Below are 17,530 nucleotides of genomic sequence, written 5' to 3'. Positions count from 1 at the left end.
GCTAGCATTAATGGTATAACTAACAAAAAGTATCCAAAAGTTACCGTGCTGTTCTTTGTGGGAACAAAGTCCTTTATGTTGATGTTTTTGATCCACATCTGGCGCACGTCATTGTCCTCTGCACGCCCAGGGAATCTGTGCAAACCGTATGGCTTTTGGCATGGACAATCTTCATGATGTAGAGGTTTGTGTTTTTGACATTCAGTTTCTTTCCAGAGTTGGATTTTGCCACTACTGTTGGAGCAGCCATGAACTGCACACGTTCGTCCCGATTTTTTGGGCATCTTTGTAACGTTATAGAGTTATCAATTAGCGTAACGTGAGCCAACGAAAACAAGACACTTTACATTCACTGTAATGAAAGACGTGCTGATCTCCCCCGCAGCTATGGCGGATCCGCCTACAGGAAATACGTAGGCTGCGACCATGAAACCGGTACGGAATCGGTCTATAGGCTACTACCACAGTGATCAAAACACAGGCGGAACAATGCATCTTCCCAGCTCTACCATCTTGTCAAATTAGTTTAACATGGTGGCATTCAATTTTGAGGCTTCAAAATGGGTCTCCACAAAGAGTGGGTGACATCATCATCACTATAGAGTCACAGGTGACTGTCCAGATTTGGACTATGGATAAAACATGGGGGCATTGAAAAAAAGACTCCCCCTATAAGTGAATATAGAATACCAGTACTTTATTAACAGTTTGCAAAAAAGGGGGGGAAAGCACAGAACAGTTCTATACAAATGGATGCTAAAAGGATTAAACCCTAGATCCATTGCATTGGGGTCCTCGAAAAGTACTCCTAACACTACAGGTATTCATTTCAAGAGTGATATATTGTTCAAGTGGCAGGGGCCACTAAAATCAATAGGTCATGCTCTGGGAAAGCAATTTTTGAGGGGCGCTAGCCCCTCCTATATTCAGCTATAGGGTGCGTTCGGAAATGCGCAACGGGAATGTGGTCAGTTTGTTGAGTGTGGTGGGCGGTGACGTCACAGAGTGAGTTCAGTGTGCCTTATTTACGAACGACCACAGCTGTGACGCATTCACACGAATCACACCGGACAACCCCAGCTTCAGGGTAGGGTCGCTAAGTGCGGGCACTCGGCACACCCGGTGTGCAGCGCACTGGATTTTCGAACGACAACGCACTGAGTGCACTGAATAAACGAACGACAAGAGAGCACACCAGTGCGTTCAGGGCGCATTTCCGAACGCACTCATAGTGTAGATTCTTGTCCTGATTAAATTCCCACTGACAATGAATGGAGGAGGATGATGTACGCTGATAGGAGCGCTGCTGAGCGCCCCTCACTTCACACAGGTGTTATTTCTTGTCCTTAACTGTCCTTAACACATTTGCCATTGACAATGAAAGGAGAATTTACGTGTCTGAACAAATCAGCTTTTTGTGGCAACACCCAAACATTAAATGCCATTGACATTGAAAGGAGAATTGACGTCATATGTAGACGAGCAAATCAGCTATTTTGTCCTAACACAAACATTAAATGCCATTGACAATGAATGGAGAATTTACGTCATATGTGGCCTATATATATATATATATATATATATATATATATTCACATAAATTCAGTTGAAATCATCTTACATGATCAAATCGTTACACACTATCTCTATAGTCATGTGTTCAAGCCGGATCTGTCAGATATTTCATATTCCATCCTAATTGGCTAACATTGGCTTTCAAAGTTTGCAGGATTGGCCAGTTTTTAACAAGAAGCCTCAAATCGCAAAAAGCCTCAAAAAACACAGCGTGCAATTTACGTCAAATCTTTCACAGACTTTCCTACTAGGCTGAGGAATATATCCCACCCTTTTCACATTGGCCTGTTATAGCGCCACCAGCAGGCCACAACCTGACCTGCCCTGGTGGAGACCTGTGCCCCAAGGGGCACTGTATCTAGTTTATACTCAACCTGTGTCTCATAGCAGGGCTCAGAAACCTGCCTACCTGTGACATCATTAGGCAGGTTTTTTGTTTTCAAACAAGATTTCTAATATTTATTTTATTAACTTGAGAACAATGGCTTCCATTGAAGCATGCTAACCTTTCAGGAATAGAAAGCATGCAGTTTATATTAGGTTGGATCCCAATCGATGATGTCACTGGTAGGCGGGTTGAACTCTCCACAGTCTTTCTAGGCCAGTCAATCTAAGCTCACTGGGCTAAATTAGGCCATAGCACCAAATGTGCTGACCTCATCACATTTGGGCACATTTGGGCAAGTGGTTATGGCTGTTTTTAGCCCAAGGAGTGTTTTTTGTGCAAAGCAAATGCTTGGAATCATGAATCATGAAAACCCCATAGTTTGACACATTAAAATTAGTTATTATTTTTACCGTGAACCAAAATGTATATACTGTAATACACATTTTTAATGTTATTTGGATGACCCTAAGGATCATAAAAAACCTTGAATGATTACTATTGCAATTTCTTTTGGGTCAAATCTTAGATTGACTGGCCTATTCTCTGAAACGCAGACCAAGTAGATAAAAACGGTACCATAATGAGCATTAGTGAGCACCAGTTAATAGGTAAAGAATGTGCCTAGAGACCTCTCAGTGTCTGCAATCCCCAAGAACACACAAGGCAGGTAGAGCCTCCTGTTGGCTGAGGATAATGGGCGGGTAACAGGACCCTATTGCAGCACTCGCACAAAAACGAGCAATAACGAGCAATACCCCCAGAGTCTCCCGAGTGGAAGGGAGGAAGAGAGACTCGATAGGACAGAATCAACGGCAACAACAAGGACAGTGACGCAGAGAAGGCTCAAACAAACCACAAGTGTGGAGTCTGTGGAGTCTGTGGACATGGAGGGACACATGCACAGACAAACTGTCTGGTGAGACGTAGGAGGACCCTAGACATGAAGCTAACCACACTTCTAGAGACCTCTCAGTGCCTGCAATCCCCCAAGAACATGCACACAAGGCAGGTAGAGCCTCCTGTTGGCTTTGGCATTATAAGAGAAAGGACAATTGTGTGGTCAGTGCCTGATTGGCGCCTGACCTGGTCGGCAGGACATTGCTCCATGGATGCTGTGCCTTGTTGGCCGGATGTGGCTGATCTGTGCTGGTTTGCGACCCACGTCCTCCATGGATTTGTCTATATATTTGTCTTATAGACTCTATAAGACTAGATGAGAGGGGCAGTGATTTGGCGAACCACTGCTGACCCGCGAACAGGAGAGTGTCGTCATGGTTAAGGGCTCCTGGGGCCCTTCATTGGCAGTTGATTGTGTTAAATTTAGGTAAAAAAGATGATAAAAAACTGTTTCACACACACGCTATGGGGGACCCAACATAATTATTTGCTCAGGGGCCCTTCCGTCCCTGCCTATCAATAGCACTGAAACAGGTTTCAAGACATTCTGTGAAAACAGAGTGCTTACAAATCATGAGTCATCACCACAGGCAAATTATAGGTTTAGTAAATTCACTGCTTTGATTTAACACAAAAGCACCTTTTATCCCTGACCACTGGCATATAATTCAACAGTTGTTTTCAAATCATGTGTGGTTATTTGGCTGATCCCACGGATGTCATTTAGACTTGTTATGAATCAATAGAGTAATAGGTTGAATATGAATATTGTGTGGGATACTGGGGCCTCTATACCTAGAAGATACTGTCAGCTTTGGTAACTTTACAAAAGCCAGTCTTATCTCCACATCCAGCAGTTGAAACATGTCTCTCTCTCATTCTCAGATATGATTAGTCAAAACATGTTCAACAGTAATCGATCGCCCTTGGGAGAATAACATAAATATGTAGAGCCTGACAAGTTGCTCAGCTGCTGCAGAGAGAGAAAGGACCTAATAATCCAATGATGTTCATCGGCGTGCTGCTCAGTGGCGACCACCAGCGGTGGAAACGCAAGAAGCAACGTGAACTGTTGATCTTATGGTTCTTGCACGACTACAATCTTTAATTGTGAAGCAGCTTAGATAAACAACGTTAATAAGCTTCACTGAAGCGTTTATCTGTAGAATGTTGGTACTTGGTAATAATGGTTGCAGTCTGTCTGATTTTGTTTGTAGCTGTAACATGGCATATTATAATTGTACCATACCGTATGTAGCTGTAGTAGACGTAGACTAGCTCTGACTCGCAAAGCATTACAGATATGGACCAGAGCTAGTAGTAGACCTACATAAGATAACAAATGTGCAATAAGAACAGGAGGTATGGGACGGGTATTGGGTATAGGGTGTTAAAATAATGTTTCTCCCAGATCTGTGGCATGTGGCATGTAGGCCTATAGGCTACAGTCATAATTATTTGTCTTTGATACATTGTTACTTTTTTTACCGACAGTCAGTGTATGACTCATACTCTGACTCATACAGTAGGCCTATGTATTATTTGTGTTAATAGGTACAAGAATACGCTGTAATTTCCCCCACTTAGTTCTAGATGAATATAGTGTATAGCCTACTATAAATGTGACCTTTTGTTGATGACTACTACCCGGTCCCTGCGTACTCTGAAGTTTATGCGAGCCATTGACTTTGAGTGGTGCATGTCAACCAAGAAATTAAAATTCTCCTTTTCATTCGTTTTTGTGTAGTCAGTGGAGAAAGCGAGAGAGCGAGAGAGAGAGAGAGAGAGAGAGAGAGAGAACGACGGGAATGTGTTATGTTAAAAGGTAGGATTCGCGCTGCATCCTGGGTACATAACTCCGTGGTGATGCAGTGACTGTGAGCTGTGAGCCCGATAGGACCACGGCACGCACAGCCACACACACGCGCGATGCAACGAGAGCGAACGTAAACGGGGCGAGCAGGAATCCAGCGGGTTGCAACAATGTGTATTTTGTCGTAAAGAACGAACGAGCGCGGCTACAATGTATCAACTTATTTTATTCGGTGCATAGTCGCAAAGGGAGACGCAGCGAGAATGAAGCTCGGCGTTCTCTGTTCTCTGTTCGCTCGACTGGGAAATGGTAGCGTATGAACCGCACTGGAAGAAGGAACATGGTTGAGAGGAGCAGCAAATTTCTGTTGATCGTTGTGGGATCCGTGTGTTTTATGCTGATCCTTTATCAGTACGTGGCTCCCGGGGTGATTAATTTCGGCTCCCCGCACGGCTACTTCACGGAGGAGGACGAGGGGGACATCTTTCCCACTCCGGACCCCCACTACGTGAAGAAATACTATTTTCCCGTAAGGGATCTGGAGCGAACAATCGATTTCCAAATCAAAGGGGAGGACGTGATCGTCTTTTTGCACATACAAAAAACGGGAGGAACTACCTTCGGGAGACACCTGGTGCAAAATGTTCGCCTGGAAGTTCCCTGCGACTGTCGACCGGGTCAGAAGAAATGTACCTGCTACCGACCGAACCGCAAGGAAACCTGGCTCTTCTCTCGCTTCTCTACGGGCTGGAGTTGCGGCTTGCACGCCGACTGGACCGAGCTCACGAACTGTGTTCCAGGGGTTCTCAACAAGAAGGAGAACAAGTTAAAAAATCAAAGGTAAAAACGAGCATACAGTTTATTCCACTGTCCCGGCAGGGTGTAGACTTAAAAGTTATTACCCTTTATTTCAGGCTACATCTCTAAACATCCCACTTTTAAATTCGGATATTTTCCAGTTTCCACATCCTCTAACTCGTATTGACAAAACTGCTTTTAATGCGAGTGTGGAGTCACTATAGTGGTCTACGGCTTGTTATTAGCAGCGTGATCAAGGGTCTGTCGTTACAGTGGGTGGTGGGACCGTGGGACATTATTATGGCAAGATATGAAACGATAGTAGGGTACTGGAATAATGACGAGGAAAGTCTGTCCCGGTTTGTTGATGGATAACCAAAGGCGACTGTTTGACAATTGGTCGCACATTAAAGCCAGTATTCCCATAAATGCCAGAGAGGATCAACAGTGTCTCTGACAATTGTTGATAAAAATGCCATTACCAGGGAGCCGAGCGCTCGCTGAAAGGCAGGCAGCAGCTGGCTGGCTGGTCTCCTTCACAATGAAATATTAAAGCCTCTCACCCTGACCCGACACAAGAAACGGTTGGGTGTTTTGCCTTTGAAAGAGTCTTGATTGATTGATTGAGAAGGAACCGTATACAGCCGCTGTTATTAAATTATGAGCTATTTGTTCTCCGCACTGCACTCTCTTTTGTTTGAAACACTGCATCCTTCTTCCAGACATATTGACAACTGTATCAACTTCCATTTCACTGCACCCTTGTGGTTAAAGGCTATGCTTATTGAATGGTTTAGGTGTCCGTTTAATATTGTATTTTAGCAATGCAGAATCGATAGATAGATATCTATCTAGTTGTGTGTATCTATATATAGTGTGTGTGTGTGTGTATGTGTGTATGTATGTATATATATTACACACACATAATGTATATGTAATAGAAGAGAGTTTGTGCTCCGTTTTGTCAGTCGGGCTGGGCTGCTCAAACAAGGGGGTTCAGAGCTGCAGGCTGGCTGGGCTGGCCTGGGAGGGGGCAAGGGGACCCTGCAGGGGTTTGGCTCCACTCTAATCCGGGTGATTATTACCGCTGGGACACACACACACACAAGCAGTGGTATTTGCTGTTGGCGTCAGTCCCAGCTCCTGTGGTTTTCCTGGTCAGAGGTGATAACGTGTCTGACCATCCTGCATGGAGAGCTGACATATCACGCTAGATCCAGGATAGATGGACTCTTCCACTCTTCCACACTTCATACACATAGGCTTAATATAAGCCCCTGTCTGTATGTAGAGACAGGCACAGGAAGGGAGTTGAGGAAGGAACCTGGGTCGGTGTGAGCGCAGACAGACAGACAGAGGGAGGGAGATCTCAGCCTTTGTTTTAATTTGCTGTAATATCACTACTGACAAGGGACAATAAGCTTGCCCTCCCTGAAGAAGAACAAGTCCACCTTGACACACACACACACACAGAGAGAGCTCCACTTCCAAGACAAAGAACATTGAGTCACACTGCTGCATTAAGAACTGGAAGTTATCTGTCCCCATGACTCAATTTGATTATAATTATTTTACTTTCTTACTTTCTTCCTGACTTCCATCTGCCTCATTGTCTCTGTGTCCCTCTCTCACTCCCTCTTTGTCCTTTGCTTTGAATCTCTGTCTGTCTGTCCATCTGTTTGTCTCTCTGTCTTTCTAGTCATTGTGGTGAAGCTTGTTGGTGACATCTGTCTTCCAGGGTGGCAGCAGTGGTTGCGTGTGGCCACTGACTGACGGAGAGGGAGGGAGGGTGCATGGGAGGGAGAGATCATCTGTGTTTACAGACTAGTGGAAAGGGATTTCTCACAGCCGTGTGGTACGCATGGTTTTCAGATCTGCTGTGAGTGTCGGCAGTGCAGTAGATATGGTTGAAACGGAGCCTTTGGCCTCTGCGAGTGGAGGGGTTACTTACAGACCTGAGACACACACGCACAGACAAAACAAAGATGCTCAGCTCACTCAGAGGCAGACACAATTTGAATATCTAGTTTTTATAGAGGGATGACTTCCGCGTACCCGTTAGACAATTTGGAGCAGGTGCCATGGTGACAAGGCATACAACGTAGGAAAAAGGAGGGACACCCGCATACTTGTCGGGTTCAAGAGCATTTATTTTAAAAGAGCAGAGAGCAACGTTTCCGTCTTGCGACCTTACTCAGGCTACCTCAGAATATCTAGTTTTTAAAAGGGAGGAAAAACACACCAATTTAGAGATTATTTGGCACGCACATATACACTGTAAAACCCTATTTATTTAACGCAGAGTAAAAACGCCTTCTACGCAATTAAAAACCAAGGATGTTAAGGTCAAGGTGTAAAGTTTTTTTCCCCCTGGAATACTGTACATTAAATTGTCAGCATAGGCAAGTGGGAGAGTCATTCCCACACACCCGCCTTAATGGTACTATAATGTGATTGCTCGCGCGAGAGGTGTCTCAATTCACATTAAAACACACACGTCACATTTGTGCATGAAACGCTTTACCCCCTGAAGTGTTTTAAACGATGAATACAAAAAACGCGGTTTGAAGTAATGAGGATACGAATGAATATTAGACATTTGAGATACTCTGGAGTATCATTTTCTTATGTTGCAGAGTAGACAGACCCCTGTCTTTGTTTGTTTCTTCTCCGATTAAATATTTTCTTCTGTCTGATCATTTTTGCATTCTCCATTCACTGTGAAGGTGTGCAACAAAAGAAAAAAATCTCCATGTTTTCAACACAAAAAGCTATTTTGGGCTTAAAGGAGAATTCTTGAATGAACTGTTTTACCGTAATATGATATTATATCAAACAAGTGGTACATGTGGAAAAATTACATAACATCTCAAGTGCACCACAGCTCCGACTGTGCATAGAGGGTTTATTGCTAAATCGCTTATTTTGATAGCTCGACATTTTTGTGTGTATGCATCTGTCTTTCATAATGTCGGAATACTCTCCACAGTTTTGTCCAAATCGGGCTGCCATAAAAGACAAACTGCCGATAAACCCCACCCCCATGCTCGGAGCTACGGCGCGCTAGAAAAGGACCCTATCTACCTATAACTATCTACCACTAGTTTGATATAATTGTCAGATTACAGTAACAAAATGGCTTGTCTGGAATCCCTGTTAAGTAAGCCATTTCCTTTAAGCATTCTGTTAATTGAACAGTTGCATAGTCTTCCTCTTGTCTGAGGGACTTTAACCTCAAACACAAGGCAAATAATTATTGGAGAGAGAGAGAGTACACACTTTGTCCACTGTCACCAGAAACTGTGAAATCTCAGAGACAAATGATGTCAAAGCAAGTTGGAGGTTGCTGTAAACAAACAGTGAATATCTGTGAAAAAAATAACAATTCCACGCCAGCAGAGTATACGGTGGGTGGGTCTAATGTTCAGAGTAACGGTTCACTCACCACCATTGTTTCTATGAAGCATTTTCTTTGTGCCGGAGGTTACAAAAATCGTGTGATAAAAATGTAGTAAAAGAAAAACTAAGTTTGTGCAAAGTCTGCAAACTAACATCTCTTATGTAAGCACTACCATTTCACACTGTATTTTGCACTGTCATGATATCGGTAAAGTGATGATTTGCGTTCACAAACTTCACATACCGTGATTACAATGCAGGCATTCGGACTGTGTGTGTGACGTGATACCGACATTCAAAAGTGCATGTTCCAATTCCTACGGGATGCCAAAATTAAATGGCAGTAAATTGCAGGCATTTCAAGCGAGTGGGAACAGGGTTGAACACTTAGGATTTTACTTGGTCATGGACGTGCTTTGTTGTTTATTGGAGAGAGAAAGACTGGTTGTGTTTGTGTGTGTGGTGGGGGTGGTAGGGACTTTTTAGCGAAACTCGGTCTCAATTCGCTATATGATTGTTTAAAGGACGCAGCAGAGTCATGCTTCAGCAATATGAAGGCATACAGGGGGAGGGAGATAAATGTCCATTGGAGATGTGCAGATGATGAACACACACAGAAGGGGAGCAGAGGGGTGTTCAGAATGGTTTTGATTTTCCACTTATAATTGACAAAACACGTGCTCTGATCTGAGATCTTCTAATTGGTCAAGAAGTTGCCTATCACTATACGCAAAGTAACTGCCTACAATCAGACGAAGCAAAATTTGGCCTATGTGTGGGCTGGAAGTGTCATAGAGCGTCTTAGCTAGTGAAGTAAGTGATGGGGCTAATTTTGCCGCCTCTGTTTCAGCCCTCACGAATCACACTCTGGTTTATCTCTCTCACTCTTTTCCTCACTCCTGCTCATCTCTACCCCGCCTCCTCTTCATCCCCTCTGCTCGCCTCTAAAACACTGTCCCTCCCTCTCTCCATGATGGTGTCATTCTCTAATCAAACAGCAGGCTTGCTTTCCGCTTGGTGGCTTTATGGCTGCGGGGCTCTCTCTCTCCCTTCTCCTCTTTCCATCAAACCCCCCCTGTTCATCTCTATCTCTCTCCTCTCTCCTTTCCATCAATCCCCCCTTCTCCATCTCTCTCTCTTTCTCCCAGAGCGTGACTACTGCATTAGAGGAAATGTCTTTTCATGGAAGATTTGCTGCAATTTCCAAAATGGCTGCTTTGCCTAATGGACAACTGCCTTGGTTCTAATGAATGATTAGGCCTTCATGTATGAGGGGAGGGAAGAGGAGATGGAGAGAAGCAGTGAAGGGTACGAAGACGGGGGAGCATGAGGATGAGTGTGGCATGATGGGACATGCCACATAGCATGATAGGACGGCCATTGGTGTGATTGAAGGGACGATGAGGTGAAAACGTTTACTTTCATTGCTGAGGAGGTGGCTTGGGGAGGGGGGTGTACTCAATTAGCACGGTTGTCAAGCTGCAGGCATTACTCTTTTTTTTCAATAGGTCTGTTTTAGATTCACAGCACACATAGTGTGTGTGTGTGTGTGTGTGTGTGTGTGTGTGTGTGTGTGTGTGTGTGTGTGTGTGTGTGTATGTGTATGTGTATGTGTATGTGTGTGCATGTGTATGTGTGTACATGTGGTAACCTAGCAGCACGATGTCATCGTCAACTTGCCAGACTGCCAGCCGTGAGCATTAGGAATCCAGTTGAACTTTAGGGAATTGCCAAGGCCGGTGAGGGCTAGCTGGCTGACGTACGTGCTATTTTGGTGTGTTTGAGCATGTGCAAGGCAGGCTGTGTGTAGCCAGGCAGGTCGGTGTGTGTTAATCCCATCAGATTAGCTGGGTTTAAGTGTCGGCAGCCTGGGTGCTCCAAAGCCGGTTACATCCTCATCCCGGCTATGCTGGCACAATGTTCCATCATTCCCGCAAATATTCCCACATCATCCTTCTAGCCAGTTATTCCTGCCTTTTTACCTGGTGTAAATCCCCCTGGCCTACTCCCACAGCTTGGCCTTCCCTGCAATGGTTAGTGTGTGAGTAGTTGCTGCCAGACACACTTCATGTTGACACTGTGAGGAATGTACATGTATACCGTGCGACGTGCATGCACCTTCACCAGGGTTCCCCAATAGATGGTCTGCGCTGTGGCTCTCACCAACCCCTGGCTCGTTGAGACGCTCGTTAATGAATCAAGGAAGGCAATTATGTTTCTGCAACTGTCAAATAGCTCTTCTCTACATCTATTCTAAGATTAATTAATAATAATATGAAACACAAACATTTTGCATGAACCCTAGCACCCTAGACATAATTTGGGCTTTGGGGAAAACTAATTGGGGAACCCTGACCTACACAAAGTTCACAAACAGTCCTTTGTAACTCATCTGGACTTTCCTAACTTGATACGCTGCCATTTTATTATAGCTAAACCGTAATGTCATCCTGACCATAACTTTAACATGACTAATTATAATCCTAACTCATATTCTCAACCCTGTCAATAAATACCGCAATGAAAAGGTTTCACAAATAGTGCTCACCAGGGACAATGCTTCCGGGATTTCCTAGGGAGGAGTTAGGACCATTTCACCCCTCAAGATAGGAAAAACAGTCTGCTCACACATGAAAGGGTGAGATTATCTGTGTTATGTCATCTGTAGCTCGAAGCAAGTGTTGACAGGTTTGTCCCAGCTACTACTCTACTGACTCCAACTAACTGAGGTTCAAGCTCAGGTCAACCTAACTCGATATCCTTCGTTACCCCTAACCTACTGTATAGTCAATGCAATAAGTAAATGAGGAAGTTATAACTTTTAATACACCCATGTTTGATAACTATTCATTGTCTTTCTTTAATGAAAGTTACTTAAGGTATGTACTAATAATTGGTCCCATTTTGTTTGGCATTGATCTTCAGGGAGGCAAAATGGCAGTGAATCCTCATCATCAAATATTAAACTTCTGTTTGGGGTATCAGACGTTTCTGTGTACGTAGTGTAACGCCAAATGGCACAAACAAGTACATTGAATATGTAGATACGGTAGGGCTGTGTGATTTGGAATAGAAATCGGATTTTGTAATGTTGACTATGTCAAAAAATGAAAATCGTTAAATCGGGCCAAAATAAGTCCAGCCCGATCCTGCTAAAGCATAATAAGCCAGAGTCCGACACCAAATTAATGTAATCTCTCTTTGCCGTGCACTTTCTCTGGTGCGCGCAGCTCACAACTCCATGATGTGTGCTCACTCAAGCTGATCCACGCAGACAGAACGCTGAGGTAAACATGTTGTTTGATTGAATATAATGTGCCACCGAAAAAAGCTCATAGCTTATTAATAACCTGACCTACAGTCCCTTACACTAACTGTTATTTTTGCGTCAAGGAGCACTGTCTGTCTCTAAATCACCTCGGCTAAAAACAAAGTGAAGACTTGCATGCTGAAAATACCTGATCTGCAAGCTCACAACACATAGAGCTTGTAGATCGGCTATTGTCAGCACGCGGAAACCTCCAGGATGTGAGACACTCAAACTTTTTGCTTCACAATAAAAGCATATCAGCTTTATCAAGTTGAACAGAGCTAGCGGCTTCATTTTCATATGGCCCATATGACAAGACAGAAGTGTGCGTTGAGTTTGTTCGTGGCTTATTTCTAATCTCTAATGTTTTCAGATACATATTTTAGCATGATGATTACGCTTAAAACGAGTAATACACTGTCTGGATGTCATCTTGATTGATTAAAAATAGAGTAGTTCTGTAATCAAAACCAGCTGTTTTGAGGGAACACAGCAATGGGAATAAACCAGGTGAATGAATCAAGATTTCTATTCATGCAGGACTCAACATGTCATCACGCAGCACGTTTTCGTTCAAAGGAAGTACTTTTGATATACTTTTGATATAAAAATACAACACAAACACAAAGATGGACATTTTCCCATTGTTTTGGCATAGATTATTAGGTGTCCCTATATAACCACGCATATGCTTTTTATTTCCAGTAGGAAAATTCAAATTTATTTGCAAATGTTTTAAATAAAAACAACATAGCCTATTTGAGAGGATTTCTTTTTCTGAATTATTTTTTAGGCAAAATCAACAGCCCTAAGATACGGTAATTGCATTGCGATTGTTTAAACATGCAGGAGACACGAAAGAAAGGTGGCTCAAACACTCTTGGTGGTCTGCTTAGTGTCTTCACCACCAGCTTTCAGTATTGATTAGCCATTATGGATCAACAAGGCTTTTTCATTGATTGATAAAACTTGACTGACACACCGGTGGAGAGCAAAGTCAAGTGGTTACACACAACAAGGAAGGAAGATGGACAGAGAGAGCACAGGAAAAGAAAACTACGAGTGATCTGTCTGCTGATCATTACACATCCTCTGTCAGTCGTGTCCCTTCTACCCTCTGTTGCTGACTGTCAAATGTCATTCCCCCCCTCCAGAGTGATTCTTGAGCTGTGGGGACAAATAGCCGTGCGGTGAATGATTAGCGGACATTTCTATGCCTGGTAATGAGGGGTGCTACGCTACAGTGGCTCCGCCAACAGGATTACTGCCGATTGATTAGCCTAGCCTAGCATTAGCTGCGGCTAGCCAAAAGCAAATGGTTGATGCACATGCGTGCACATTTCTAAGGTTGGAAATGAGTGGTGCTATGGAATGCTAAATTAAGCTAACCATGAGAATGGGATTACAGGCTATTAATCAGACAGGGGGGTTGCTGCAGTCATTAGCTGGCCCCACGGAAAAGTCAGCATGTTCTGTTGGCTGATCCTACTTCCTGGTTTTATAAATCAGGTTGTGCCTCATCTCGCCCTTTTCCTTTTGACCCCTTCCCTTCATTGTGATCTCTCAAGCTGGCCCCTGGGTGTCTCCAGTATTCTTCCTGTGAGCCTACCCCCCACTGTGCCACTTTCTCTGGTGGCTATGCCTTGTCTTCCCCCATTCCCTCTCTTCTTTATGCTCTTAAGGCGATGAGAGTGAAAGAAGGGCAAGGGGAGAGAAAGAACAGAGTGGGATGGAGGGAGAGAGCACTCCCCAGTGATTGTATTTCTCTGTATCCATGACCTGTGTTTCTCGTCAAGTCCCAGGATATGTCAATGCCCAGACAGGATGTGACCCCATTCCAAGCTCGTCTCAGTTATTTGTTTACGAATAATTCATTGTCTAAACACGTTGGTTCTGTTTATGAATAAATAAAGTGTGTGTGTGTGTGTGTGTGTGTGTTGGCAAGAGAAGGCATGTGAACGCAGAGGAGAGGCTGACAAGCGTGTTAATTGAATTGTGGGAAAAATGCAAATCCAACCCTGCTGCTTTGAATCGGGGGGAGGAGTTTGAACTGATTGGGACTGTCTCTCATTTGGGTACACTACACACACACTCAGGGTATATAGGCTAACTTATTGTGTCTGCATCCGTGTGTGTGTGTGTGTGTGTGTGTGTGTGTGTGTGTGTGTGTGTGTGTGTGTGTGTGTGTGTAAAAAGAGAGCGAGTGATGCATACGCCAAATCGCCAATGGGAGAGCTAAACTGCTGATGCCGTTCATGGAGAAAGGGAGAGATTCCTCCCCTTGCTGCACTTGCTTTGTCTTCTTTGCTCGAGGGCAAAGCTGTAGATCTCTCTCCCTCTCATATACACAGGGGACACACACACATACGGATATGGGGAGCGCATGTGTGTCCTGTCTGCAATCACAGTATCTCACACTCTTCAGCAGGGATTCGCTTAAATCTGTCTGATTGTGTACGTATGTATGTAGCCCAGTCCCCTCTCACAGACTGCTTATGTGCCATAAGACTCTTATGTGCCATAAGAATCTTGTCACTGCAGGTTACATTGTTGTGATCCCTTCTACATGTGCGCGTGCACACACACACACACAAATCTAAAACGTATATGCCCCCCAGCTCTTGCAGTTCTCAGTCAACTGACCTGGTTAAATAAGGGTTAAACTAATATGTCACCTCGTCTGGAAATCTCAGTACGGGCCTGCGTGGCGGCTGAAGTGGATGGTTTTCTAAAAAAGAAGTGGGCCAGAGGGCCTCAGTGGTAACCAGACACAGATCTGTGGAAGGAAGAAGCTGAGCGGGCGCTGCTGCTGCCGCCCTAGTGAATAGAGGTCGGTGTTAAAAACTAATCCAGTTACACTATTCTTAGGTCCCGTCTCACCACCTCTTTGTCTCTTCGCTCCTCCTCTTCTCCCAAAGTGTTGCCCACGTTGAAGTGGATCCGGTGCGCACGGGGAGGGGGCTGTATTTTATCTTTTCCTCTCATTTCTAGCTCTTGATTGTATTTTCCCTCTGTCTCTCTATTGCGCTCTCCCTGCCGCCTGAGTCTCAGTCGCACTCCTTCCCCCTCATATCCCCTTGTGTGGCCGCCTCCTCTCTCTCTCACTTTGTCTTTTACAGTTCTCTCTGTTGCTCTGTCGAAAAGTTAACGACGAGTCGGCGACGACCCCCCTCCCTCCCAATCTACCCTGTCATTTTCAGTCCCCAGTGCTGAGTGCACGTCGTCTTCTTCCAGATAGAGGAAGTGATGTGTCAGGAACTTCTTTTATCTGACAGTGATCTGATCTGATGTGAGATTGAGATAAACAATGGAGAAGCACTGCTCTCTCTTTCTCTCTCTCTCCACCCACCTCACCCAGGGAACGGGGTGAGGTAATTGAGAGGATCCCTTATTTCTCTCTTGATTCTCAGACCACTTTGCATCATGTGCATGAATGTGCAAAGCAAGCAGGAGCAAAGGCAGTGGATTTGATGAATCACTAAAGCCAATTGAGAACAGAGTGTACACAGCGACGCACATTCTATCAAAAAGTCTTGTGATAGTAGGGAAACGTCGAAAGCTGACCACCGGGTATAAGCAGGCTGCCGGAGAGGACCTCTCTGATAGGCTGCTCAGGCGACCGTTTCTAAAATGATATCCCTGCTGCCTCTTAATGCAGGCACGTAGTGTTTATTGTTTTAATTAACTGTGAAAGATATTTTACACCAAAATAGTAGATGTAGATAACCTTGTGCCCATGCCATAAGCACCTTTTTATAATTTCTCTTTAAGCGAGAAGTGAGGAGTTTACATGCAATGCACGTTCAGACTACGGACCGGTGATTAGTATTATTGCCCTCACTTGGTTGGCTGAGTCGTGTAACTTTCCCAATGTTAAGCTGTGTATGTGTTCAACAACACAGCCATGCAAAATAACACCGACTGACAGCTATGAAACTGGCCCCGGTAAAATCTGAATCCCCACCCCCCCGCTCATTGTATGTTTCTTTTCCCTTTTTACCTCTATGATGATTACCTGTTTTGGCTATATGGAAGTGTATATTCGTACGTCTCTAAATGTTTTGATGAATTGAAAATGGTGGGCCCTATTGTAAACAAGTGTAATGCTTTATGGTGTCGTCCACTCGGTTAACAATTTTGTATTGAGTTGTACTTGAAATGTACTGTAATTATGCAAACTAAATAATATAAATCAATCAATCAATGAGGTGACAAAAGTTTGCCCAGCATAGCAACGGTTGCTAAACTATATGGATTTGCATTGGACAATCACTTTTTGGGGTGGGGTTTAGCGAAGGGCTACTTGAACAATGTAATGCAAACAGAAAAACGAGTAGCATCAGTAGCTATAGCTGGTTGTGTTCTGCACAAACCCTGCAGTCCCCCAGAGGGCCTGGGAATCGTTGAAGCTGCCCCAAGCTACAGCCTACTGGCCAAAACTGGAACTGCAGGCCGGCGAAGTACATACACGAGCAAAAGAGCACGCAGCTGAGATTTAGGTTAGCACTTCCGCATTTTGGTGCCCAAATCAAGAAAATGCGGAAATAGAGCATTCTTCCAGATGCTTCAAACGCCAGTGAGCAACTTCCATTGAAATTAATAGCTGGGGGCGGGGCAGTCCGCCCTCTAGTTTATATATAACTCTTACGGAAATTACTTGTGACGGACCATGTGCTTCCATAGTGATTAAGGAAGTGGAGCCGAGGTACACGAAGGTCTCGCGTCTGCAGGAATATTCCAGAAAGTTGTCATCCACTCGGGGCCATGTTTATTTGCTGCTCGCTTGTTTCTGGTCTTGTGATCGCCAACATGCAAATACTCTGGTTGGTCATACAAATGTGGAGCACGCCTGCTCTCCTATCTTCCTCTTTCTGTCTCGCACAACACACCCGCTCTCATATTTCTGTAGCTCTCTTTCACTTGTGCTGTCACTATCTCTGCATGTGCACTGTTGTAAATCAACATTCTTCCCTTTTTTGAATATCTTCCCCCTCCCCTGTTTCCCCTATTCTCTCTCACTCTCCCACTCCCTCCCTCTGTCTCTCTTCCAATCTTTTGTCCAATGTCTCTTCACGCTTGACCAGCCTTGCTGTGACTCTTGACTTCAAAGAGCTACTTCATTCATCAGTCAGTCATCAGAGAGAGAGAGGCCATTCAGCGCTGTGCTAAAAGAGAGGGAGGGTGAGAGAGGAGAGTGTATAAAAAGGGGAAAACGAGTGCATGAAAAGAGGGCGAAAGCGGATCCGCTCTTGACCGCGGGGGACCTCGGGAGACACACACACACACAAATACTGGCACCCTCGTTTAGTTTTTTCACTGCCACTGGGGGTGTGTGGACGCTGCATATGAT

The 17,530-nt window shown here is 44.4% G+C and overlaps 1 protein-coding gene across 2 annotated transcripts in view; it reads left to right on the top strand.

Moving 5' to 3' along the window:
- The first annotated feature begins 4,727 nt into the window (after positions 1–4,727).
- The window catches only part of hs6st1a (heparan sulfate 6-O-sulfotransferase 1a), a 56,304-nt gene continuing 43,501 nt past the window's right edge, over positions 4,728–17,530 (top strand). For both annotated transcript variants that reach the window (XM_083792675.1, XM_083792674.1), the window contains exon 1: positions 4,728–5,513. In XM_083792675.1, the coding sequence (XP_083648801.1) occupies positions 4,990–5,513 (524 nt within the window). In that variant the 5' untranslated portion in view covers positions 4,728–4,989. The remainder of the gene's footprint in view (positions 5,514–17,530) is intronic.

The sequence above is a fragment of the Protomyctophum parallelum genome (genome assembly GCF_964188405.1).
Source record: "Protomyctophum parallelum genome assembly, chromosome: 20".
NCBI classification, from domain to species: domain Eukaryota; kingdom Metazoa; phylum Chordata; class Actinopteri; order Myctophiformes; family Myctophidae; genus Protomyctophum; species Protomyctophum parallelum.
This window is presented reverse-complemented; position numbering and strand designations above follow the sequence as displayed.